Source organism: Hippocampus bargibanti, linkage group LG19 (genome assembly GCF_051943395.1).
Source record: "Hippocampus bargibanti isolate YZ-2025 linkage group LG19, ASM5194339v1, whole genome shotgun sequence".
NCBI lineage: Eukaryota > Metazoa > Chordata > Actinopteri > Syngnathiformes > Syngnathidae > Hippocampus > Hippocampus bargibanti.
The window spans coordinates 1,242,180-1,269,660 of NC_142752.1; the positions used below are offsets into that span (position 1 = coordinate 1,242,180).

Sequence of the window (27,481 nt, forward strand, 5' to 3'; positions counted from 1 at the left end):
TCATAGCATATTCTTCTTTTCCTTTAGGTTTTTACATTCAAGGGGTCGCCACAGCGAATCAGAGGTTTGATTTGCATGTTTCTTTTTGGCCAGGCTTTTACGTCGGATGCCCTTACTGACACAAGCGTCTGTATTTTCAAAGCATGTTTTTTCATTTTTTATTTCCTTACAGGTAATCAAGAGTCGAAACTTTTCCCACTTTTCTGTTTGTTTGTTTAAAATATTAATTTTATAAAATAGATATTTTTGCGCGACAAGCTCGTAAAAAGTTCCTTCTTCCGTGGGGGGGGGGGTTAGGGGCGTGGCTTGTGACAGTAGCGTCAATCCCGGAAGCTCGTCACGTTGGACACATCAGCATTCAAGACGTTTCAAAGCGGACGAAATGCAACAAAATCCCCGTCGGATTTATCTCGCTGTCAAATTATGTTGCAACCCGGGTAAATCACGTACAAGCTAACGTTTTTCACTCGACGTTCTTTGAAGCCTTCACTCCGCTCTTTGCTCCTCACACAGGCGTCGAAAGACGGCGGTGCACTGAAAAGTTTGTTGAATCAACACACGTGACGCAACTTTCCACATAATGTGAGTCGGCGGTGGATGAACTTTGTGTCATCGACCTTTTTTTTTTCAAAATGAGGTTGCGATTAGCTAAAAAGAACCTTCTGGTACTTTTGGTCATTTCCTTTTTCGTTTGGACTCTTTTGGTTTCCACGCGTGTGCTACCAGTCCCGGAGATCGTGACGAATAATCCAGTTGCTCGTCGCTCAAATCAAACCGTTAAATTCGATTTTTCCGGGTCTCTGTCAGAATTGAGGCAATCGGTGTACGGAGCAAATTACAGACAGAATATTTTAAACTCCAAGCGGTTCCCGGAGGAACCCCGACTGGTTCTAGTGGTCCAAGTCCACAACCGACCGGAATACCTGCAACTTTTCATCAACTCCCTGGAAAAAACCGGCGAGGTCAGCGATTTCCTCGTCATCTTCAGCCATGACTATTTCTCATCGGAAATGGACGCCATTGTGCAAGGCATCGCCTTCTGCAAAGTCCTGCAAATATATTTCCCCTTCAGCACTCAGCTGTATCCCGCCGAATTTCCCGGGCGGGATCCACGCGATTGCCCTTGGAATATTTCCAAAAGCGACGCCGTTAAAACGGGATGCCTCAACGCCGCGCACCCGGATTTTTACGGCCGTTACAGAGACGCCGCCGTCACTCAAACCAAACATCACTGGTGGTGGAAATTGCACTTTGTGTGGGAACGGGTGCGCGCCATGCGAGGCTACGGTGGCCCGGTGGTGTTTCTGGAAGAGGATAACTACCTTTTGCCCGACTTTTTCCACTTTTACAAATTAATGGTTGCTTTTGGGAAGAGCGCCTGCCCTGATTGTGATTTGCTCGCTTTGGGGAACCATTTGGACATGACGGTCGAGTTCCGCACGCTGTCCAACAAGGTATCCGCCACCGGATGGATGTCCACGCAACACAACATGGGGATGGTGGTCTCCAGGGAACTTTACTACAAGCTAATGGGCTGCAGCGACCAATTCTGCACCTACGACGATTACAATTGGGATTGGACGCTGCAGCATCTTTCGGGTACTTGCATCTCAAAGCCTCTCAAAGTGATGTCGGCGCAGGCCTCTCGGGTACTTCACACGGGAGATTGCGGCCTGCACCGCAAGCGCAATTGTAAGGCGGAATGGGCGATGCAAAAAGTGGAGGAGAGGTTGAAGATGGCTAAAGATGCTCTTTTCCCGCCTTCGCTTGTCCTGGCTGCTTCCGAAGTGGCTCGGCATAAGGATCACGTGAAAAAAGGAGGTTGGGGAGATGCCCGCGATCGCATTCTGTGCAAGAACTACGCCAAGCGGCTTTAAAATGACTGTGACGGGCACAAAAAAAGGTCCAACCTGCACATTTTTTTTTCCTGTGTTTTTTTTATGCTTGAGACGTCTTGACAAGCAAATCAAGTTCAAGCATGTCGGCCATATTTTTTTGAGCAGTTGATAGTGCACAAATGTGTCATCATGAATAATGTCAATCAGAAAGTGTACAATGGGTCCTTCCTGGTCTTTTTACATTGTGTTGCTCGCTTGAGCTGGCTATCTAGCTAGCTATCTATTTGCTATCTATTACCTAACCGGCTGGCAATCTAGCTAGCTATATATTTGTATAAACTTACAACTTAAAACTTACAGTATAAACTAGCTATATATTAGTTAGCTATAGCTAGCAAGCAACTAGCTAATAGTTATCTATTAGCTAGCTAACTATTAGTTATCTATTAGCTAGTTGGTTGCTAATAGTTATCTATATTTGCTAGCTATTAGTTATCTATTTGCTTGCTAGCTATTAGTTATCAATTAGCCAGCTAGCTATTAGTTATATATTAGCCAGCTAGCTATTAGTTATATATTAGCCAGCTAGCTATTAGTTATATATTAGCCAGCTAGCTATTAGTTATCTATTAGCCAGCTAGCTATTAGTATCTATTAGCCAGCTAGCTATTAGTTATCTACTATCCAGCTAGCTAGCTATTAGTTATCTATTAACCAGCTTGCTGGCTATTGGTGGTGTATTAGCTAGCTGTTTGTTATCTATTAGCTAGCTATTAGTTATCTATTACCTAGCTATTAGTTATCGATTATCCAGCTCGCTGGCTATTAATTATCTATTAGCTAGCTAGCTATTAGTTGTCTATTAGCTAGCGATTGGTTATCTATTAGCTAGCTGTTAGTTATCTATTACCTAGCTATATATGTAGCTAGCTAGCTTTCTATCGGAGTTACTTCCGGGTTGAGTGACTGCTGGCACTTGTGGCTGCCGCTGCTCACCCACAGAAAAACTTATCCTGTGACTAAAGTGACCTTGAGAGTATTGAAAGGCGCTTCTAAATGAAATACAATACAATTTTGTAAAATGATGTCATTTTTAGTCATGTGACCAAAGGCACTAAGCCTTTTGATCGTTTCCTTCATTCCTCAGCCGAATGTCAACCAATCATTGAAGATTTGTCGAGGATCAATGTGATTATTATGATTGTGTTATTATGATTATGATATTGATGAACAGCGTCATTTTTGACAGGTTGATTATATTGATTGTAAACCCTATTGAGTTGTGAAGAATATTGAAAACATGCTGTATCCTGTTAAAAAAAGATGGCTGATATTTGTGTACTGTTATTCTCATTGCTGCCATAGCGCAAATATTATTTTTTTGTCTTGAGGAAATTTTTAAAAAAATGCAATACCTCTTTATTGATGATCAATATTTTTTTCCACAAATGCGGGTCGTTTTTATTTTGCTACATATATTATTTTTAAAATAGGGACTCATGATATTATTATTGTGTTTTCGTGTCGATGTCAAAAGTGATAAGTTGCATTTTGTATTTTTATTGCGGAAAAGAAAATAGATACAGTATTGCCCGACACGAAAAGCGAAAAATGGCTGAGCTATTTCTGATTTCCGGAAGTTGTCACCGACAGCATTTCTCATACTGACCACAAGGCGGCGACAGTGGGCCATCAGTGACATCACTTATGTAAGATCCCGCCTTCTCCTTTTCTATTGGTCAGCTATAAAGTTGGTTTCCCGATGTCAATCTTTCAAGGTCCCGCCTTCTCCTTCGCTATTGGTCGGATATCGAGTTAGAGGCGGAAGTAGACTGATGACTACGTTCTTAGTTTATTTCCGGAAGTAACTTGTCACTTTACCAAAAACAAACGTCACAAAGATCGGTAAGTATTTAATACCACGTTTTACACGTTGTATTACATGTTGTTGATGTAAAGAATAGGTCGATGTGTCATAATCGCTCGTTTTAGATCATTAAACCAGCGTTCATGTTAGCCGCTAGCTGTTCTCCAATATCCGTCATTTATGTCGCCCGAAAGCAATCGTTTCTTTTTGATTCAACGGCACGATGTGAAAATAATCTACCGAGTGTTACAAAAAACGGAATAGCAAATTAATTAGTGTGTGTTATGTTATTTTTGTGTCGTCTGAGAACAACGGCGGCTTAGCTATTAGCTAGCGCTAGCTATCTTCCCTAGAATGAACTCGTTAAAACATCATCCATGCCCCCCAAAAAAATCCTTCATCGAATATCAATGCATAATTTACGCATTATTAACCTATTTCATGTTTAATGTTGCAGGAATTATTGGCGTGCCCTCTCAGCCAGGAAATGGCACACTGGTTTCACCGAAACCCCCTAAAGGCGACAGCGCCCGTATCCTTTAATTTTTATGGTGTAGCAGGAAGCCCCGCTGCTAATAAAATCTGCAAGTACGTCTGATGTATTGATATAATAATAATAATGTCAGCAGATTTGAACGTAGCTATTTATTATGCTAATAAAACATTGGATGCTAAGGCTCATCATAAATCACGTTTGATTAAGATCTTATCGACACCTCTGTGCATGACTTGATGTCCAAGCAAGAAACACCGTCTAACGATATCATTTATTGTTCGTAAATGCAGTGACCTGAGGACAACCAGAGCAAGGTTGCTGGAAACGTTGACGGATGTCACCTGTAACGCAGACATCATGAAGACTGCCACCGATGCGTATTTCTCCCTCCTGCAATGTTAGTCGTCAATATTATTTCCTAAAGTTGTGCAATACTCTGTAAACGCACTTCTATGCATACTTTTCCATTTCCTGACATATGTCAATCTTCTTTTTGATCCATCAGGCTTTATTGCATCTTTGGATGGAACGACACAGGACAACAAGATGAGATATATTCAGAATTTCAAATGGACGGATACTTTACAAGGAAATACACCAAGGTACGAAGCCTTTCCCATTCTCAATCGGTTGCTTTTTTTTTGCCTGATATCTCTTCCTCTGTTAAGGATTTCGGATTTGGAGTCAAAATGGCTTAATTTTACTGCAATAGCTGGCTAGCTGTTGGCTATCTGGCTATTTATTATATTAAGCCATTGTTTCACTTAAATCCTCTAAAGTCCAACATCTCAATTGTAAATATTTTGACAAAACCTTTTTTTTTCATTCAAAAGTCTTCTTGGAATTATATACCCTTTTTTTTTTTTAAAGCAAATAGAAATAAGATATCCCTCATGTTAGCCACCAAAATTATGTGAACAAATGTAAAGATACGCTAACTCTGCTAAAAGGTAGCTCATATCAGAAACTTGAATTTGAAATACACTTTTTATGTTATGATGATCATTTTGCAATCTTTTTGTCACTATGACGTATAGAGAGTTTTGAAGAGCACTTGTAAATGACATGTATTATTATTATTATTATCTACCTCTTAGCTAGCTAGCTTTCTATCAATTTGAGTATTTGAGTTACTTCCGGGTTGAGTGAACGCTGTCGCGTGTGGCTGCCGCTACTCACCCACAGAAAAACGTATCCTGTGATTGTAAAGTGACCTTGAGAGTTTTGAAAGGCGATTCGAAATGAAATGTATTATTATTATTATTATTTATTAGCTATCCATTAGCTCGCTAGCTAGCTTTCTATCTATTTGAGTGACTTCGGGGTTGAGTGAACGCTGGCGCATGTGGCTGGCGCTGCTCACCCACAGAAAAACTTTATCCTGTGACTGTAAAGTGACCTTGAGAGTTTTGAAAGGCGCTTAGAAATCAAATGTATTATTATTATTATTATTGTTATGGTTGTTGTAGTGCCCAACAAGATGCCATTTTCGAGCTGGTCTCCATGGCCTTCAACGTCGGGCTCTGGTACACCAAGTTCGCCTCCAGATTGGCTGGAAAAGAAAAGTACGTGTTTTTGTTGTCTTGAAACGTCAACTGGGTGACTGATCAGCTTTTCACTTTTTCTTTTGTACTTTTTTTGACAGCGTCTCGGAAGACGAAGCAAAAGTTGTCCACCGCAGCCTGAAAGTTGCTGCCGGAATCTTCAAAAATCTGAGGGTAACGCAGACGTTGTCACATGATCTATTAGCTAGCTAGCTTTCTATCTATTTGACCTTGAGAGTTTTGAAAGGTGCTTATAAATCAACTTTATTATGATTATTTCTGTCCATTTAGCTAGCTATCTATTAGCTAGCTGGCTGGCTATGTATCTAGCTGGCTATATATTTGCTATTTATAAGCTATCTATAAGCCAGCTAGCTAGCTATCTATTAGTTATCTATTAGCTCGCTATCTAGCTTTCTATCTATTTGAGTTATTCGCGGTTGAGTGAACGCTAGTGCGTGTGGCTGCCACTGCTCACCCACAGAAAAACTTCTCCTGTGACTGTTAAGTGACCTTGAGAGTTTTGGAAGGTGCTTAGAAATGAAATGTATGATTTATTATTATAATATTTTGATTTCATGCGTTGCCATGACGATTTAATTAGAAAAATAAATAATAATAAATAAGGAAATAAGGAAATGTATGTGTTTTTTTTTTCTGCCAGGAAGTCCACATCCCGCGTCTTATCACCCCTGCGGAAAAAGGAAGAGACTTGGATCCCCGGGTGATTGACGCCTACATCATCCAATCACAGGCCGAAGCTCAAGAAGGTTCTTTCCAACACGACCGGAAAAGAAATTTGGTTGTTTATCTTCTTCTTTGGGTGATGAATTCAGAGACTTTGTTGTTGTTGTTTTTCTGCAGTGACCATCGCCAGAGCCATTGAACTGAAGCACAACGCCTCAATTGTCGCGGCGTTGGCATCCGAGACGGCTACTTTTTATCAGAAAGCCGGTCAGCGGTTCACAACCACGCCAAAATCGGGATTTGGAAATTCAAAACTTATATTTCTGATTATAACTCTGATTTTTTTTTTTTTTTTGTGTGTCTACAGACCACACTTTGAACACTTTGGAGCCCGACTACAGCGCCAAGTGGAGGAAGTACCTGCAGCTCAAGTTTTACTTCTACATGGCTTATGTAAGTTTCTTTGCTAGCGGACGTGATGTCATTTTGTTGTTTTTGGGGATGCAACACGGAAGCGCTTTGCATTTTCAGGCGTACTGCTATCACGGACAGACGCTGCTGGCGAATGATAAGTGTGGGGAGGCCATCCGATCACTCCAAGAAGCAGAAAAGGGTATTTGTCTCGCTTTGATTTACGTTTAGCATAACAAAAACATAATAATAAAAAAAAAGCTAAAAAATGCCGCGAAAATTAAAAGATGGCTGCAAAACTGTATCTGTTTCTGAACGCTGAGGACAGTGCGTCACCGCACAAGCAATTTGTCTGCACAGGTCCAAATTCTTATTTTTGATCATTTGTATGGATCCCTTCCTTATCCATTCATTTGTTTGTTCGTTCGTTCATGAATTTAATTTAATGTAATTTAATTGGATTTATTTTTAGTTAATTTAAAGTAATATGTAATTTAACTTAATTTTATTGTATTTTTTGTAATTTCATTTTATGACATATTTGATTGGATTCAATTTTATTTAATTTAATGTAATGTCACGTAATTTGATTTACTTTAAATTAATTTTCCAATTCGTTATTTTTTTGTGTGTAATTTTATTTTATGAAATATTACTTGATTGGATTTGATTTAATTTGATTGGATTTTATTTTTATTTAATTTAATGTAATTTGATTTAATTTAACTGAATTTTATTATTTATATTTTATTTTATGCAACTTCATCGGTTGAAATATTATTTGATTTGATTAGATTTTATTTAATTTTATTGGATTAGTTTTATTTAATTTAATGTAATGTCATTTTATTTAACTTAATTCTATAATTTGTATTTTATTTTATGCAATTTCATTTTATGAAATATTATTTGATTGGATTTTATTTGATTTAATTTAGTTGGATTTTTTGGGGATTAAAAAAATAATTTAATGTAATTTAATATGTTGTATTTTATTAGATGTAATTTTATGAAATATTTGAAATGATTGGATTTAATTTTATTGGATTTTATTGGACTTATTTTTATTTAAATTAATGTAATATAATTTGATTTAATTTAATGTAATGTTATATTTTTTATTTTATTTTATGAAATATTATTTGATTTAATGTTGGATTTGATTTAATTTAATTCAATTTTATTTTAATGTTATTTTATTGTATTGTATATTGATTGGATGTAATTTTTGCATGCTGTATTTATTTTTGGCAGCGTATTCCCGTGCCGAAGAATTGTGTAAAGAGTACCGCCACACCAAAGGTCCGGGCACCACGGCCAAACCATCCGAGCAGCTTTTCTTCCTCAAACTTGGCGGCTTCATTAAGAACACGCTGGATAAATGCCAGCGAGAGAATGGCTTCATGTGAGTACGCGCTGTCACATACACGCTATCGCATTCACAGCAGCAACGTTATGAAAAAGGAAAGGAAGAAGTAGAAAAACAAAATACAGGAACTGCTGTAAAGGCAGCCACTCTTGCGGCTGCCATCTTGAAGTCAAAAAACTAACAAATAATATGACAACACAAACACACAGTCATTCATTCTTCAGCACTTGCTGTACCCTCTTTGTGACATGAGGCAGTTCTAAATGAAAGAGGTGAGGATCAAAGTGTCCTTTTCACCAGTGGATCAGGGACGTCATGATGGAATTTGCACGTCTACTACAAGTTAAATGTTGTAAAGCAAACACAAAGTTGTAACATCCATTGACCAAAAGAGATTGCCTCACAAAATCCGCTTTAATTCCAAGCCGCAACAGCTCCACATACACATTGGCGCTCTGCGCATCTTATTTGTGCATTTCTACCCCCCCCCCCCCCCTCCAGATACTTCCACAAAGTCCCCGCTGAACCTCCCGAGCTGGAATTAAAGGCAAACTATGGCCTGGTGGAGCCAATCCCCTTTGAACTGCCACCCCCTAGCGAGCAGTGCACTCCGGAAGTTTATGCCACCTTTGACCTCACCAAGGGAGCCAAAAATGACAAGGTTGTATACACCCCCGCCCCCCCCCTACGTAACTACTACACTTATAATAAAACCAAAAGAAAAACACATTAGTTGCCACGATTCAAATACAGTGTAAGGCGAAAAGTGTGTATCGCGAAAAATAATTTCCCATAGGAAACCATTAAAATGAGAATAATCCGTTCCCAGGTCCCCAAAAACATCATTTTCTACTATTTTCTGAGCCTTAAAACTACACAAAATATACCTTATTTTATGTATAATAAATGTGCTATGGTATTATAATTAAATAAACTACTGTATAATAAAGTTGTTTTATTTACCTTTGTGATGGTCGTTGATGGCTTGATGGAATTGAGTGGCCGCTTTCCTCAGCATTCAACACTTGATGAGGAACTTGTAGGTGCTTTCTCTGTGATAATTTTATCTTGTTCCTCATCAATTGTGTTCTGTTTAGCGTGGTTGATAGCTTTTTGCATCAAGTGTACAGATGGCGTGTTCATTAATAGCTGGTTTTCTTGCTTGTATGTTCTCTTGAATTTGTACAGATGGCTTGTGCGGGTTGTTTGTGGAGCCTGATTGATGGGATATTTTAACCTTGCAGTCGACACACTGCCTTTGAACAATCAAAGTTGAAACTCTCTCACTGTCGTCTGCCTGTCTCTTTAATGTTTAAACCACCTCCCCTCACTGCTGCGTTCTTGACCTATCACGTGGCTTTAACCGAAGACTGGGGGCGGGGAATAGAGGACAAAAACAGTCGGCTGCCATTTTGTTGTTAGAAGAACGGGCTCGTTCGCGAACGACACATCACTCATTAAGGCAACTCCGTGTGTATCCCGAAAAATAGTTCGTATGCCAAGGTAAAATTTTCATAAATTTAACGTTGGTAAACTGAAAAGTTCGTAAACCGAGATATCACTGTCGTTTCAATTAATCGTGTTTTTTGACCCTTTTTTTTGTCTTTTCCCTCCAGGCCAAAGTTAAAGAGGAAGAAGTCAAACCAATGAAGGAACCCGATTTAAAGCCCCAGAAGGACACAGGCTGCGCCATTTCCTAAAATACATTCCAGTTATCCAGTATACACACAATTTATTCTTTCTTCTTTTTCCACATATGCTGGAATGTTTCGTGTATTCCGATGTAGCCACCGTCATTATCGCTAATGTCGCTAATCGTTATTTTCGGAGTATTTGTGGCCATCGTTGTGTAAACGTGTATGGTGTACTCAGTTCAGACTTTAATAATATACAGGTAACGTCCGACTTACGACCAACTCGACTTACGACCACCCGTACTTATGACCACGACTTCCAGACCCTATTTTTAAATTTGTAATTCTACGCCTGGCACCGCAACGCGCTAGCAGGCCAGCAACGTGTACGACAATTTTGGCCAGCCAGCTAGCACCTCACTCGCACAGCAATCGACTGTGTGATGGCACCAGAGGGGGGAGTTTGCGAGTCATTTATAATAATAATAATAATGATAATAATAATACTGCATTTTAAAACTCTCAAGGTCACTTTACAGTCACAGGATGAAGTTTTTCTGTGGGTGAGAAACGGCAGCCACATGTGCCAGCGTTCACTCGACCCCGAAGTAACTCAAATAGATAGAAAGCTAGCTAATGGATATCAAATAAATAGCGAATGGATAGCCGGATATTTAGCCTCCAAGTCTCTATTCAACATTTTGAATTGATTTCGACTTACAACCATTTCGACTTATGACCATTTGGTCGGAACGGAACTTGGTTGTAAGTCGAATTTTATATATATATATATATATATATATATATATATATATATATATATATATATATATATATATATATATATATACACTTTACAGTTATTCTTCTTTACATTCACTCCTGTAAATTAATAATAAAAAATCTGATATTTTCATATTAATCCATACTACCTAAAACAAAATAAATCGGACTGGTCGGTTATATAATTTAGTTTATTATAGTTGAAGCAGTTTCCACTTATGTTAGTTCATAAACAGAATTATTTGTTTTAAACGTAGCATGGATCTGTCAGTTTACTAAGCAAATTGCTATGACTAAAAAAAAACATTTTTTTTTGTAATATTCTTTATACATCGAAATTGCCTTGCCTAAACTGCTGACTTGCTTTTTTTTTTTACTCTGTTGAGAAAGTGTCGCTAAAATGTAGCACTACATGTACTGTATGCTAATCGGTAATATTCCCCCGAGAATCGAGTCCAAATGCAAATGGTTAATTAAAATTGATTAATACTAACTTATAATTAATAATTAAAAAGGATCATTTTGACTGGAAATGATCTCCCCAGACTCCCCTGTTGGATTTCAAAGTGAGCTGATAGCGCAACCAATCACGACATTTGTTCATCAATACGGTACCACGTGACGGTGTTCACGCTCACAACTGAAAATCAATATCAACTACCTGTTGTAATTTATGTAAAACTGTATTACAATCAATATTAAATCACAATCATAACTGATTCTGTCTGTTGTGGGGTTTATGTCATTGTATTGGAGCATCCTGAACACGTGCAAAATGCGAGATGAATAAGCTAATTTACGCTAATATTGAACATTTAGCAAACTTCATGTCACAAAAATGGCCCAAAGGAATTTACTATTTATTGCTAGTTTGCTATACATTTTCCACCATCTCAATATTTATCATTACAGTAGCAATGCTAAATATATTAGCTATTGGTAGCTATAAACATGTGAACACTATATGAACAATATAAAAATACAGTTCACAATATAAAATATAAACAATATGAATATCTTGTAAAAATTAGTACCCGACGAGGATGGGATTCGAACCCACGCGTGCAGAGCACAATGGATTAGCAGTCCATCGCCTTAACCACTCGGCCACCTCGTCCTGTGACACATCTGCTACACCTTATTTAGATATATACGTTAGCATCGTACAAAGCTGAATTGTTTTCCAGATGTAAAATTAAAATTGCTATATTAGATATCATGCTAACGAACTTCCCAGTGTATTTACTGTGATTTCCGCATCGAACGCATTTAACTTAAATTTAAACGGAAAGAAATATGAACGAAGCTGCATCATTAATCGATTACATTTACGGTTTATCACCAATTGTTGTTAAACTCTATAGAAACAACAATAAAAGCTTCGTTATAGCCTGATATTTTACTTCTTTTTGTCTTGCAAATGTTAATAATAATACTCTAGCGCCCTCCCGTGGTATCAAAACAACACGACAACTGTTAAGCGGCAAAACAATGCTGGGGGGCATCGGATGACAATCGAACGTTTATTTGGCTTTATTTGCAGGCTTGTGTTCAATAGTCTTAATAATAATAATAATAATAATAATAATAAGTTCGTTAAAGAAGCATCTGGGATAAGAAGCGAAACGTCCGACACCTTCAAAGAAGTACAGATGACGGCTGAAGAAACCTTTTCATCAATAATAATAATAATAATAATAATAATAATAATAATAATACATTGCATTCATAAGCGCCTTTCAAAACTCTCAAGGACAGTTTTATATTATACATCAAATTTTATATTGTGAATAGTCTTTCGAGGAGTTTCACTGTAATGGGAAAAAATATTTTTCTATCTGTGTTATTAATTCTATAAAATTTTGTGTTATTGTACCCAGCACCCTAATGATTCTACTAGTCCAACTTTCACCCCCCAAAAAGTATTTTAAAAATACAACAAAAATAAAAAAAATCGCATGTCACCTTTAACCTATGGTGGGCGTGACCGGAAGTTGTCGACAATCACTTTGCACTTGCAATTTGCGGTCACGAGTGTCGGCTTACGACTTTGTTTGCTTGTTTGATTGTTTTTATTGTGATTATTCTCATTAAAAGTTTGTTTAATCGGTAATTATTCGATGGCGTCGACGACGAGAAACCTTCGATCGTGCCATCGTTGCACCGAAGACGCTTGCAGGAGTTTGGGGGAGGGGGGTGGAGGGCGTCCCACGAGGCCTCATCACGACTCATTAACTCAGGTATGCAGCGATTTTCCTTTTCACAAACTTACAAATTGTCGCCACTAATTTACTTTCGCTTTCGTTCACGCTCAATTTCAATATGCGTTTGTGCCAATGCGTGCGTGTGCGCGTGCACTTGCGATAACGGTATTACCGCCGAAGTTTGTTTGCTTGGAAAAGAGATATTTTGGAAAAAAAGGAGGGGTGTGTGCGCAAAGCAACGAATTTTTAATTTTACGATGTGATGTTAAATATGAAACAGAAAATAGGCATTGTCATGACAGTCAAAATGTCAGGAAATAATAATTAATCACTCATTTTCGAATACCATATTAAAGTGCATTTAAATAGCTTTCAAATGATCTATAGATTATTGTTTTATGACAAATAATAAGGAAATAATGGCTTTTTTAATTTTCGAAATATGAGGGAATTTTCTGCCTGTAATTACACAGTTAAAAAAAAAATAAAAATCTGTGACCGAGTTCTTTATTACAGTTTAAACTATCATAACTTTATTAATTTTTGGCACCTTACTTGACGAGTAAGGTACCATTGGAAAGCTTTTGAAATTCTAAACAAGAGCAGAAAACACAAGAAAAGATTCAAAATATAAATGAGCAAATATCAACGATCGAATGCAGGCAGATTTTTGTCAGAAATTAAAAATGGCTGTCACTGAATACAAGGAAAGAAAATTGCAAGCTCTAGAAATATATATGCTAATGCTTCTTTTTGCTTGAAACTTGGCAGTTATGGAGAAGAATATATATTCTATCACTTCTATGAGTTATGAAAATACAACTTACTCACCTTTATAAACTAGTGAGCGTAAACTTCAATCCATTTTTTTCCCCCCGTTTCTCCTTGTCATATTCGGAAATTTCAAGAAAAGAAACGATTCTCACCTTTCAGCGTCAAACAAGCATATTCCGAACACTCAGCCCATCTGATTCAGATCCAAATTCAGGAAGGAAGTGGAGACTTTTCTGGTCGGCCTTTGTACCCAATCGCTCGTCACAATTTACATCTTTCGAACGGAGCAAAACGAGTGACAAAAAAACAAAACAAAAAAAAATGGATGACTGCATCATTTGGTTGGAGTTCATTTCCATTTTTAATAACACAGAATAAAAGAAATATCAACATCATTCAGTAGTTTCCGGACGAAGCTGCCACATTTTATTTATTTTTTACAAATTGGGGCACAAATTCTCGCATCTCCAAAAGTGTTACGTTGTTTATGAAATATAAACACGGGGAAAAAAAATATAAAATGATGACAATGAATATGCCGTCAATCAAACCAACAAGACAATCTTCAAACTTTAGCTTACTAACGCATTCGTTGGACGTCTGTTCGGAGATTTACGCCCGGCGTTTCATTGCACGCGTTATTCAATAAATAATAATTTTAAAAAATAAACAAAAACTAATATATTTTTGTCATTAAAAAAAATTAACAGTAAAATACCCACACACTTTTTAGTCAATAAAAAAATACTATTATTGATTATTTTTTTCTTATTTTTATTTGTTTGTGTATTTATTTATTTGTTTTTGTATTTATTTATTTATATGGCACAGTGAACAGGACATTGCATAAGCACAAGTGTAAGAAATGTAAAATATTATTATATTCTATATGTTGAGATGGTTATGTAATCTGTATTGTTTTGATGTTCGAAACAGATGATGCTCAATGTGACCATGTTTTACCTTTTCTAAGTGTTCATTAAAAAAAAAAATAATTCAAAAAAATTATAAAGTAATACCCATACACTATGATTTTTTGTGGGGTCCGAAAATCATCCTTTCTGCCCCCATCGGAATTACTCTAATTTTATATTTAAATATTCATTCAAATTCCACTCAAATTCATTGTCACTCAGTTTTAAGACTACATAATTCAATGCAGTGTAATAAACCTTAGTCTCTCTTCTTTCATCATAAAAAAGAGTTCATTCCGAAGTTATATGAGTCTGGAGTTATCTGAGCTTGAAATGGGGGCTGCTGTACAAAATACAATATAAACATATTGGTTTATATAGCTAGCGCTTTAACAACAGCTGAAGCTGGAAAAAAAAAACGCTAACATGGACAAAAGGCGAATACTGCCCCCTTGTGGAAGGGAAAAACACTGACAGAGGTCTGACCAGTGCTTTATCGGCAACCCCACAAGAAAAACTGGCAATAAATGAGTTAAGGACAAAAAGGCGTGACCAAGATTCGCTTCAGTCTTTTACTCACTTGCACGATATTCCGTTTGTACGTCAAAATGACAGAATATTAACTGGCAAATCTTATTTTGATGACAGCCCTCCATCTTGGGAGAACCATCCCGCGTGGCGCCGTGAGTAAACGTACCCGAGGAACACGTCACGTGACATCGCGTGGGACCATCGGGTAAGTGGATGTCTTCTTTAACGTTTTCGTGCGTCGTATATTTCCAAACAAAGTATCTGGTGAGTGGACTGAAATTTTTCCACGCTGTTTTAAACAGTCAACCAAAATAGCATGTCACATCCAATATGGCCGCCTGTCATTAAAGCCAATAGTCTGATAATAACAGACCCACGCTGTTAACGCTGTTATGTGATTTTTCGACTGACAACAAACGATAAGATGTGATAAAATAAAGATAGATTAAAAAAAGGGCTTCATTTCATGCTTTAAACGGATCCCGCACGCATAATATTATTCTGAATTTTATGATATATCGAAAAGTCGATCTGAAAAACCCTTAAAAGAAGGACAATCTGGAGGACTGTCGTATTGAAAATATTTCAAAATAAAATCATGCAAAATATTTTAGCAGGATTTTGAATGTATTTGAGTGCAGCGGTCAATTCAGATCAACCAGTTTGAGATGATGAGCTGAAATGAGAAGACGGGTTGTTGCCACCTGAAAAAAATAAAAATAAAAAATAAAACGTCAACAAAGTAGACACAAAAATGGCAAAAAAAGTGGCAGGCATCCAGTTGTTGTATTTTGTTTTATGACCTTGAGAATTTGACTGTGACACGGTGCTATCAAAGGCTTCCATTTTCAGTACTTGCAAGATGTTCATGTTGTTATTTGTTTTTCATTCATTCACTGCCAGACGATTCTTATTCTTATTACTCATATTATTATTACTACTATTATTATTATGACTCTTACTCTTACTCATACTAAAACTACTAATAATACTAATACTATTATTATTATTATTGCCATTATTATTGTTATGATTATTATGATTATTATTATTATTATTATTATTATTATTATTGTTATTGTTGTTGTTGTTGTTGTTGCTATTATTGTTATTGTTAGTCTTGTACTGTTACTAATACTAATACAAATTGTAATACTATTATTATGATTATGATCATGATCATGATTATGATGATTAATATGATCATGATGATGATGATGATTATTATTGTTATTACTAATACTATTACTATTGGATTGGCTGTACCTTTATTCGTCTCGCAGTGGAGAAATTTATCGCAGCAGCAAAGTTATGAAACTATTATTATTATAATTGTTATTATTGTTATTAATTCATTCACTGCCAGACCATATGCAAAAATGTGTCCACTCCAGCGCCAGGGTTATTGTCATTCTTGCTCAAATTGTAGGACCTACAGAATATTGACTTTTAGGACTACATGAACATTAAATGCAGCGTACCACGTCATGCTTTTCAGTTCCCGAATAAATTCAAGAATGGCAGCGAATGAGGTAAGTGCTAAGTTAGTGTTTTGTTAGCGTTTTTTTTGGGAGTTATTAATTATTCAGTTCAAGATTCACTGCCGCTTTTGCGGTTGATTGAGCAGACTTACATTGAAATGGAATTAGCCTGGAAACGATTTGAAGGTGAGTGTGATAATCCATCGACCACTATTTGACATTCGATGTGTATGAAAATCCTGAGATACTAGTTGAAATCGATGTACTGTGAATCGCTGCGTTCATCCCGATGACGGACGGGACCGTCGCTACCGTTAGCAACTCATCACGGAGAGTCGAATGGATGCTCATATCAAAAAAGTGGATACTGGTCCCTTTTGGAGTCGTCAAGTACGTTATATTGAGTTATATTTGTCTTTAAAAAAGTCGTTATACCTCCTCTTCCGATGTTCCTAATAGCTTGCAGTACACCTGATGAGTTTCCAGAACTGGTGATCTAAAAGAATGGAAAAAAACACCCCACGTGAATATTTCATTGGAAGAAAGGATATAAAACAAAAATGTTAGCGTCTACGGCGTGATTTACCCTTGTCCCGGATCCCGAAGAAGCTTGAGAGAGTCTGATAAATGGCCTGGCGAGTTCTGACCGCACCTGCAAAGTGAAAAAAATCTCAGATACAAAATATGAGCTATTTATTTATGCAGTGATACCTCGGCTTACAAACGCTTTCGCGAGCATATAGTCTTTGCTAACAAACTATTATTCGGCGGATGAACCAAACCACACGATCGAACAGCGCCATGGTGGCTGGCGGACTAGTTTTCGACGCCCACTTTCTTTGAATGCAGACGGGGTTTGTTATCGAGTGGAGTACTTTTGCTCTTATGGGACTGAAAAAGACCCCACCACAGGCTCGTGTTAAGCCGTTGAGGACGCAAAAAGAAAATTACAGTCGAGCAGAAGAAGGAGATCATCAAAAAACGTACACGTGACTTAGCGTCCGTGCGCCTGTACGCTAAGTCGACCATTGCTACGTGTTTCTGTGTTGTCTAAGCAATGGTATCAGGCAGTAGGAGAGGTTGAAAATTTTCTGTTGATTAGGATTAACGAAAAGCTGCTCGCAATGGACATTGTGAGTGAGGGTATTATTGCTGAGAAAAGATAGCAACTTCACTTGGATATCTTCAAGAGGCAACTACATCAACGACCATCACAAAGATCAATAAAACGACTTTATTATACTGTACAGTTTATTTCTTTCATTACAATACAATTGCACATTTATTATACATAAAATAAGGTCTATTTTGTGTAGTTTTAAGGCTTATTTTAGTAGAAAATTATGTTTTGTGGGGACCTGGGAACGGATTATTCTCATTTTTAATGGTTTCTTATGGGAAATAAATGTTTGGGATACACACTTTTCGCCTTACACACTCTGTCTGGGAACCAATTAAGTTCGTAAGCTGAGGTATCACTGCATATATATTTTTTTGCATAACTAAAAAATGATTTGAGCTGGAAATATTACTTTGAATAACACACTGCAAACGATTCCCCCTTAAAATGAAGTTTTAACAGGGCAAAGCTAACATTTGAAGCTCGTAAACTTGTGGTACTAAAATGAAAATGAAAAACTCGTTTTGGTGACTCCGTGAGGCACTTACCTTTTTAACCAAGAGCGTTCCAAAAACCAACACGAAGAAACCCTACGTCAAGACAGCGAGAAACATTTAGCAAAGAAACAAAAAAATCGGAGTTTCCCCCGAACTGGTCACCGGTCAATGGCGGGGGGCTCACCTGCAGAGAATTGAAGAACGCGAAGGCAATGTGGATTCCCAAATTTCTCGGATCTATAAGGGTTCCCACCCCGAGACTCCAAGTGATTCCGAAAAACGGCGTCAGGACCGCCAAAGTCCGACAAACCGCCCCCAGTACGTGATTCTCGCCGTTTTCCATCGTGCTTTTCATTCTTCGGCTCTGCACTACTCGGACCATCACCACGCATAAAATGATGATATTGATCAACACGATGAGCAGCGCCGGGATGACAAACGCCAGCAGCGCTCTGGAACGATTCCAATTGAGCCAGCAGATTTGATTTTCTTGAACGTAAGTCCCTGTCGGAGCGGTTACCGCGATGGTCACGGTGGCGATAAGCAGTGGCGTCCCGTATCCGAAGCAGAATCCGATGACCAACATGGCTGTTTTCGAGAGTCCGCTGCTGAAAATGTTGACCGTGTGGTAGAACAGGAACATGGCAAAATTCAACATCCAGAAAAAGAGGGCCAGGTAGAAGAAATGGATGAAAAAGGTGGCGGCGGTACAGGCGCTAGTATTGGTGTTATCTCCTTCCGAGATACTGGCCCCGATAATGAACCAAATGTTTGCGATCAGGAGAGAGAGGGCGATGTTGACGATGGCGATGTTACGCAAGTGGGACAGTTTGTCCTTTCGAACCCTGGTCCATATGAAGGCCTCGATGATGAGGCATAAAACTAAAGAGCCCATGGAAATACCCACGCCGATAAAAGTGATGTAACTCAAGATGCGGCTGTTAGGAACGCTGGGCGACATGAGAATGGAAAACGAAGTCAGGTGGTCGCAACGACACGTCACCGTGTCGTCCTCTCGTTCCACCAGCTCGCAGCCTTCTCCGTCCCATCCTCCGAGACCGTCAAACAGGGAAAAGTTCCAAAACACGCACTGAGGGTTGGCCAGGCTGTCGTTTAAGATGTCGAAGGTGAACATGATGTTATCGACGGTCGTGTCGGACTGTAGCAGGACGACTCTGCCGTTGATGACCCTGCCCGAGGCGTTGTTCTCGTCTCTCGGGGGGAGGACGTTATCCAAAGATTCAAAGGTGATCACCGTCAGGTTGGTTTCTCCGTTAGACTGCGGGATGTCGATCTCCACGGTGGAATTAAAATCGCTGTTGAAGCTGCCGTCGAAGTTGGTTTTGTTGAAGAGAATCAAAGGGGTTTCGATGCCGAAAGATTCGTTGACCACTCGGCCTGCGATGCCTTCGAGAGCAAACAAGAGTAAGGAGCTGATGCTCTCATTTCTGGGAACGGTGGTTCTCGTTGCGAGAACGGCCTCCGCGTTCAGAATGTTCCAAGCGTCAATCGCCTGATCTTGGGTTAGGACGCCGGTCGTTAAAAGGACATCCTAAAAGAACAAGGAGGGAACGGTCAACGGTCGTTTTCACACCATTCGCCGCGAGACGCGTGTCCGTACCTCCGTCGATTCCTGACTTATCTGGAACAAAGTTGACGTGACGAAATTGGCCACGTTGTTCAGAATTTGCACGATGGCTTCGATGTTGTTGGGATTTGACGTCACTTGCTCACTGAGTTCGGTCGTGGCGTTGCTGAGTTCATCCAATAATTCCGGCAAAGTCGTTTCTGTCAAAAACTGAAATGGTAGAAGAAAAATGGCCGTCGACTCCAGGTTTCTAACTTCCGACTCAGACAAACCCAGCGAATCCGTGCAGATTACAAATCCATATACGGGTAAAAAAAAAAAAATAGTCCTGCGACTCACCCGAGATTCAAAGAGTAGCTGCGCAATCCTCTGCAGGGTGCAGTTATCCTCTCGACCTTCCCATTCGCCACTTTCCCTGCAGTTGGCGGTTATCACTCCTACCTCCTCAGGATCACAAGAAGCCACGCCCACGTCATCTAAAAATCCATTTCCAAAGTCCGGATCGCCGACGCATGTGAATTCGCCTGGAAAGTACGAAACGTTAGCGCCAAAGGGTACCATGGTATCACACGCGTCTCGATAGTTACCTTCGACGATCAACAGCGAGATTTCCTGTCGGAATTGAGAAAATTGAATCTCTTGACAACTGACGATTATTTCGCCTTCATCGCAGTCTTCCTGCATGATTGTAATAACTTCTTGGATATCAGTTCCAGAATCTGCACCCCAGTGAAGAAAATCAGAAAATTTTAAAGTGGCCCTTTCATCCTTCCATACTTATCGTTTTGATGCTTTTCCGTCGTTTTACCTGAATCCGAGATGTTGATAAACATCACCTGGTAGGGTTCCTGGACCAAGCACCGTACAGACACTTCCTGCCCAACCTCACACAAGATTCTGTTTCGGCGCGGGACAACCCGGATTATGGGTGTGATCCCAAGTCTGACTCTTTGATTGGACTCTTGTAGGAAGCTTGACTCCCCATCGAACAGCCGACATTGATAGATTCCTGAAATTAAATTGTATCTTCAATATAAAACCACACCTCAAATCGCATCTAAATTTCACGGTCATTTTGAAAGTGCTTTTTGTTACCATCGTCGGTGACAAAGAAATTTGTGATCGTCAGCGTTTCTGATCTTTCATCCGTCGTAAACCGGTGGCGATCGTCTTCAAGGATTACCATTCCGTCACGCGTCCACATCGTTGAAGTGATGCGAAAGTCGAGGTTCTGCGGTGGTGGGCCACATGACAAAGTCACTGTGTCTCCGAAAAATACAGCCGGTGGTCGAGCTTCTAAGCTACTGCGGCCTTTGATGGGAAAACGATGCAAAAAGCGGACAATTCTTACAATTTTAGCCAACGGCGAGCCTCAAAACGCATTCCAATTGGAAACCTGAGCTACTTACTCTCAAACACCATCGGAAAGGAGTTCCTCAGGTCATTGAATATTCCTACGAGAAGCGCTTCAACATCCGAGTCTTGAATCGGAGTATTTGCCGAAATGACAAAGTCGGTAATGGTGCTACCAGACCTTTGGTGAAAATATCAAAGCAATTGAAACATTAGTTGTCAACTTCAAAATGGCTACTTCCCCCCAAAAATTATAAATAAAAGCAGTACAATAGCGTACACAAGAATGAAAATGAAAGTACTGCATGGATCTCAAATCGCTAGCTAGCATCTCTGAGCACTATTCTCAATATTTGGATCGATCTGTTTTTTCGAATATCCGCCGAAACAATTTCACATACCTGAATCGTAAAATATCTGCTGATTCCAGATCTGGGATGTGGATCAAAGATTGCGTTTGGATCTGTTTGAAACATGTAAAGGCGGTAATTTGAAGCACTTCAAACATCAACAATCACGAGCACCAGAAAAACGAGAACTTACGGAATTTAAACATGTCTGGAAAACATTATTATTTTCATCGTTGAATGAGTCATCAAAATCCAGATCCAAGGTGAACGATAAAAACCTCACTAAAATACAAACGGAGTATGTCAATGCAAATTGCTCTAGTGATCCTTTTGATCAAATTGAATTTGTTTACCGTCTATCGCCGGAGTCGTCGTCGGTGGACCTGAAGAGTTAATTTTAGAGCAAAGTTGAAATTAAATTTTAGGCATTTTTGATTAATTCATGTTGCATTCCAGATACGTTACTTTCTGTTGGACATGTCGCCGAGATGCCTGAAGAGAAAAAGCACATACAGTAAAGTCTCGTTATATCGATATTCAAGGGAGTCAGAAAAAATATCGATATAACCGGGACTATCGATATATCCGACCCTGTTTGCATGTAATTTTCTCCGTGCGTGCATAGAAATAGTATCGATATAACCGGGACTATCGATATATCCGATATCGATATAACGAGACTTTACTGTAGTCATTTTCGTTACGATCCATACATCCCAAAACATTTTGAGTGCGGTTACGCTTACTTGGAAGACAGAATATCCCGTCTGGGGGAATTGCGTTAATGCAGTCGCAATTTTCCACCGTGTCGTCGGTGCAGGCGCCAAAGGTTTCACAGACCCCGCACGGCCATAGGTAGTCATCCCCACATTCGCAGCGCTCTTCCAGATTAAAGTTTGAGGAGCAGACTGGGAAGAAATGGACAATGTAGCGTTAAAAAAAAAAACATTTTTAGAGACACAAAAAAAAGCCATTCTTACCCGTGGTCAGATTAAAGTCCGTCAAGATAAAATCCATCGTGATGGTTAACGGTAAACTGCCCGTTGCTTCTCTAAGCCGTCTAATGATTTCCGTTGGCTCAGTCCTCAGTAACGTGATGTCGAGAACGGTGTCTACCGAAGCTGTGATAGATAAATAGTTTTTGAAATATGAACTTTATCGAGTTGGAAACGTAAATGGGGTACATTTGAAAAGTGGTTCCACTGTACCTTTAATCGTTGGCTGCATGTCTGGTGAGATCCGTGGCGGACATGTCGGGATAGCTGTGGAGCAAATAGAAACGGGAAACTGGCGTCCTTGTCAAGTTCTAAAAATTAACCATTAGCGAATTTTCGGGATTTTTGGCACTTTGTCCATGTTCCAGCTAGAAGAGGAAAAGTTATTTCATTCACCTCTGTTGACTGTATTTGAGATCGAGCGTCTGCTGTTGGCCACAAAATCGTTTTTGTCATGCCCCGCAATGCCCCGGAAACCAAATCAGGGTGTGTCCCCCAGCCTACTGTCCAGTAAGGCAGTTGGGATAGACTGCAGCTTGACTGAGAACCTCATGATGAGGTTCAGGTAGTAGGCGGTTAGTCCCTGACTAAGCCCATGAGGTGGTCCTCAGTCTGCCTGGGTTAGGGTGCCAACCCAGTCCCCTGCTACTCGCTACTCACTACTGTTGATGACGAGAAGCAACTGGAAGCGTGGGAATAGGTCATGGTAGCCCCTTATAACCCTGAATCCTGTTTCAATCGATGAATACAAGCCTGACTTACTTGAAATGGGTTCGCAGTAACCCCCGAACGGAGGGACGCCACGTATGCAGTCACATGTCGGAATTGTACTGGTGTCGTTGCACGTGGGATGAGATTGGCAGATGTCACACGGCCATGCGAACGAATCCTCGCACTGGCATTCGTATTCGCTGGTGGAATTTGAACTTGATAAACAAACTAAAAAAGGAAACAGACAGCGGGATGGATATTTTTGAGATGGATTGGATCAGACGGTGACATTTGTTGAGGGGACAAATGAACCAAAGTTCTCACCCGTGGTCACATTAAAGTCTGTCAGGATAAAATCCGTCGTGATGGTTAAGGGTAAACTGTCCGTTGCTTCTCTCAGCCGTCTAATAATATCCCTTGGCTCAGTCCTCAGTATCGTGATGTCGAGAACGGTGTCTACCGAAGCTGTGATAGATAAATAGTTTTTGAAATATGAACTTTATCAAGTTGGAAACGTAAACAGGATACATTTGAAATGAGGTTCCACTGTACCTTTTATCGTTGGCTGTATGTCTGGTGAGACCTGTGGCGGACATGGCGGGATAACTGTGGAGCAAATAGAAACGGGAAACTGGCGTCGTCATCAAGTTCTAAAAATTAACAATTAGCGGATTTTCAGGATTTTCGGGGCGAGGACTTTGGAATCGGCTCTTTGTCCGTGTTCCAACTTGAAGGGGAAACATTATTTCATTCATCTCTGTTGACTGTATTTTAGATCGAGCATCTGCTGTTGGCCACAAAATCGTTTTTGTCATGCCCTGCAATGCCCCGCAATGGCCCGGAAACCAATTCAGGGTGTCTCCCCAGCCTACTACCCAGTAAGGCAGTTGGGATAGACTCCGACTTGCCTGCGAACCTCATGATGAGGTTCAGGTAGTATAGGCGGTTAGTCCCTAGCTAAGAGCTTGGGGCGGTTCTCAGTCTTCCTGGATTCAAAAATCTACGGTGCCCCCTCATTCCTTTCAGAATCAGAAAGCCTTTAATCGTCCCACAATGGGGAAACTTGGTACTCGCTACTCACTACCGTTGGTGACGAGAAGCAACCGGCAGCGTGGGAATAGGTCATGCATTTGAAACGATGAATACAAGCCTCACTTACTTGAAATGGGTTCGCAGAACCCTCCGAATGGAGGAACGCCACGTATGCAGTCACATGTCGGTATTGTACTGGCGTCGTTGCACGTGGAATGAGATTGGCAGATGTCGCACGGCCATGCGAACGAATCCTCGCACTGGCATTCGTATTTATCGGAGGAACTTGAATTTGATAAACAAACTAAACAAGAAAACAGACGCATATTTTTGAGGTGGATTGGATTAGCCGGTCACATTTGTTGAGGGGACAAATGAGCCAAAGTTCTTACCTGTGGTTAGATTCCAGTCCAGACTGAAACCATTTATCGACAAATCGAAGGTCGAGGGAGCATCCGCCACAGCAACCCTCAGCGAATCGACAAACGCAATTGGCTCTGACGTATTCACCACCAGAACCAAGTCCACTGTTGTTTCCGTGATGGGGCACAGGAGACACGTTGACAGGAATTAGTTGACGTTGGATTTTGGTTTTGGATTGGATTGGATATGCCTTTATTAGTCTCGCAGTGGCGGCTCTGCTAGCCTATCTCGTAGGATTCCTGATTCTAGTTGTATTTTATGATGCTAACCTAGTTTTCAGCCAGACTTGCACAACAAGGGAAAATAGTGTGTCCCTGTGTGTGTCGGTTTCACGTCCCATTGCCGAAACCAATTATTGGCCAAGGAATTTGTCTTCGGTATAACATGCTGCACTAGTATCATCATAGGCACTATGCAGTTTGGGATACTGTCTAATCTAGATAGGTAATGGCTTGGAGGAAGATGCTGTTTAAGTGTCTGCTGGATTAGGTGGACATTGGATCGATGGCGCCTGAGGGGAGTTGCTGGAAAAGGTAGTGGGCAGGGTGTGGAGGGTCCAATCGCCCTTGTTTTGATTTTTGCAGTGTCCACGAGTGGGTAAGGTGGTGCCAATGATTTTTTTTTTTTCCCGCCGTCCTAACTGACGTGGAATGACATTTAAAATGGAAGACATCACCGTTTGGAAATATTCAGAAGTAAGAAAAATCAACGCTACCTGTGACGAGTTGGCCCAAAGACGTGATGACTATATCTGCGAAGCAAACACACGCACACACACAATGAAACTTATCGTGAAACTAAGCATAGCATGACGGTTAAGGCATATTTCCGATAGTTGGAACATATAGATCATTATTATCATACCTTCAGTCGCAAGCATAAAAAAAAAGTTGAGGGCCAATTTTGACTTACAGGAGTGCATTGATTGACAAACGCTCCACCCTTAGTCAAATATAACTCACCATTTCTTTTTTCTCTGCCATGCCCGTGTGTTAGCTTTCTATCTGTTAGCTCCTGTAACATATTCAAAACCCATAAAAATAACACATTGGAATTTTGGACACTTTTCACATTGCAAGTATTTTGTTAATAATAATAATAATAATAATAATAATAATAATAATAATAATAATAGTGTCTGAAAGTTAGTGGACACCCGGGCAGACAACTCTGAAAAAGCCCGGCCAGAAAGTTGCCTGCCCCATTTTTCACAACTTGAAACACAATGAGACGACTAATCGGAAAAAAAAAAAAAACATATCCCTGGCTGAAGATTTTGCTACAGTTGTCGTTTGTCATCATGGTGCACGATGCAACGTTTGCGTTATGTTGTCTGCTCAAAGCTACGTGGACTCCACTTTCTCGGCGGCTTTCAAAACTCTCAAGTACACTTTTTAGTCAGGATTAGTTTTCCAAATCTTTCTGCATGTCTGCCAGCATTTTGTTTCTTTCGCTCTTGAAACCGCTGAATAACGTAAACCGTGCTACGCTAAATGTGGCAAAAATAATTGGCTACATGTGCCCAACAGCTAGCCAGTCCATCCAATGCATTTGTCAAACCAATCCGAGGTGTTCGTTCACCTCACCGCAATAACTATTGACTTTACAAAAAAGTTGATGCGAATGTTAACTCATTCACTGCCAGACCATGTGCAAAGATGTGCCAGGGTTTTTGTCATTTTCACTCAAATTGCAGAACCTACAGAAGATTGAGTTTTGGGACTACATAAACATTCAATTCATCGTAAGAAAACTGAGACTATGTTCCTTCATCAGAAAACAAAGGTAATTCCTAAGTTATATGGGTCTGGAGTTATCTGAGCTTGAAATGGGGCCGGCTATACAAAATACATGAAAAAACATTGATTTTATACAACGCTTTAAAAACAGCTGAAGCTGTAACAACGTGCTAACACGGACAGATAAAACAGCAGTTAACTCATTCACTGCCAGACCTTGTGCAAAAAAATGTGTCCACTCCAGTGCCAGGGTTTTTGTCATTGTCACTCAAATTGCAGGACCCACAGATTAATGAGTTTTAGGACTACATAAACATTCAATTCAACGTAAGAAACCTTAGACTATTTTCTTTGATTAGAAAAAAAGAGTTAATAAGTTATATGGGTCTGGAGTTATCTGAGCTTGAAGTAGGGGCAGATGTACAAAATACAATACACATTGATTGATGTAGCGTTTTAACAACTTAATTTGTAACAAAGCGCTAACATGGACAAAAGGCAAATGGAAAAGACAAACATTGCCAGAGGTCTAACCAGTGCTTTATCAGCACCCCCCGCCCCAAAAAAAAAACAAACAAAAATACCCGAAGAAACACTTTGCCGCTTCAAAAGCTTACTTTGAAAAACAAGTTTGAAGACTGTGTGGGATCCTTATTCCAGATATAGGCGCCCAGAAGGAACACAACCATAAATTGAAGTACCTTCCGTAACGTCATCCCCGACTGTAGGAAGCAAAACGCAATCAGTCGTAAGAAATTCTAATTTGCCCCGTTGAGAAAGAAAGACAAACATATGTAAATAATAAATCATACCGAACGTACCTGCAGATATGAAGTCAAACAACGAGCGAAAAAATGTATCAAAATGTGCCGAAAGGTCTGTTTCAGTTGCCATCTCGCTACTTTATAGGCTTCGTGTCTGTGTTTTTTTTGCGCACCGGTCCGACAGGTTTCGTCGTGACACGCGGATGAAACAATGACAATCATTAAGCATTTATGTTTTGCACCTTCGAATTAAGGAATTTGTTTCCTTCTTCCTTGATGTTCGGGCTGCTGCTCGACGGCCATTTACACGATCCTTATGGATGTTCATTGTTTGTGCCGCCATTTTGTTTCACGTCTCAAGTACTAATGGCTATCT

The 27,481-nt window shown here is 39.6% G+C and overlaps 3 protein-coding genes and 1 non-coding gene across 4 annotated transcripts; 2 read left to right on the forward strand and 2 right to left on the reverse strand.

Annotated features, from left to right (window-relative positions):
• Positions 1 to 313: 313 nt before the first annotated feature.
• LOC148883486 (alpha-1,6-mannosyl-glycoprotein 2-beta-N-acetylglucosaminyltransferase) lies at positions 314 to 3,309 on the forward strand. Its single transcript, XM_089022110.1, has one exon. The coding sequence runs from the start codon at positions 633 to 635 to the stop codon at positions 1,875 to 1,877; it is 1,245 nt and encodes a 414-aa protein (XP_088878236.1). The 5' UTR covers positions 314 to 632; the 3' UTR covers positions 1,878 to 3,309.
• A 296-nt stretch (positions 3,310 to 3,605) lies between these two features.
• On the forward strand, positions 3,606 to 10,574 carry brox (BRO1 domain and CAAX motif containing). The gene is made up of 13 exons (XM_089022111.1): positions 3,606 to 3,743; positions 4,163 to 4,293; positions 4,492 to 4,598; positions 4,707 to 4,803; positions 5,671 to 5,766; positions 5,847 to 5,919; positions 6,410 to 6,515; positions 6,610 to 6,699; positions 6,800 to 6,885; positions 6,964 to 7,045; positions 8,098 to 8,248; positions 8,714 to 8,873; positions 9,829 to 10,574. Exons 2-13 carry the CDS (start codon positions 4,193 to 4,195, stop codon positions 9,910 to 9,912), a joined length of 1,233 nt encoding a protein of 410 aa, XP_088878237.1. The 5' UTR covers positions 3,606 to 3,743; positions 4,163 to 4,192; the 3' UTR covers positions 9,913 to 10,574.
• A 1,090-nt stretch (positions 10,575 to 11,664) lies between these two features.
• trnas-gcu (transfer RNA serine (anticodon GCU)) lies at positions 11,665 to 11,746 on the reverse strand. Its single transcript has one exon. It is a non-coding gene; the product is annotated as a tRNA-Ser (tRNA).
• Positions 11,747 to 13,955: 2,209 nt separating this feature from the next.
• On the reverse strand, positions 13,956 to 27,266 carry LOC148883489 (uncharacterized). Its single transcript, XM_089021636.1, has 27 exons — positions 27,163 to 27,266; positions 26,959 to 27,063; positions 25,565 to 25,616; positions 25,318 to 25,353; positions 24,572 to 24,706; positions 24,307 to 24,483; positions 23,700 to 23,753; positions 23,472 to 23,612; positions 23,199 to 23,375; positions 22,650 to 22,703; positions 22,422 to 22,562; positions 22,188 to 22,349; positions 21,907 to 21,933; positions 21,795 to 21,824; positions 21,635 to 21,723; positions 21,493 to 21,554; positions 21,148 to 21,272; positions 20,834 to 21,049; positions 20,547 to 20,747; positions 20,326 to 20,457; positions 20,078 to 20,262; positions 19,772 to 19,948; positions 18,335 to 19,702; positions 18,202 to 18,243; positions 17,120 to 17,185; positions 16,969 to 17,029; positions 13,956 to 15,756 (listed from the first exon to the last, which is right to left on the reverse strand). The coding sequence occupies exons 2-27, from the start codon at positions 27,055 to 27,057 to the stop codon at positions 15,707 to 15,709; spliced, it is 4,059 nt and encodes a 1,352-aa protein (XP_088877762.1). The 5' UTR covers positions 27,058 to 27,063; positions 27,163 to 27,266; the 3' UTR covers positions 13,956 to 15,706.
• Positions 27,267 to 27,481: the final 215 nt, after the last annotated feature.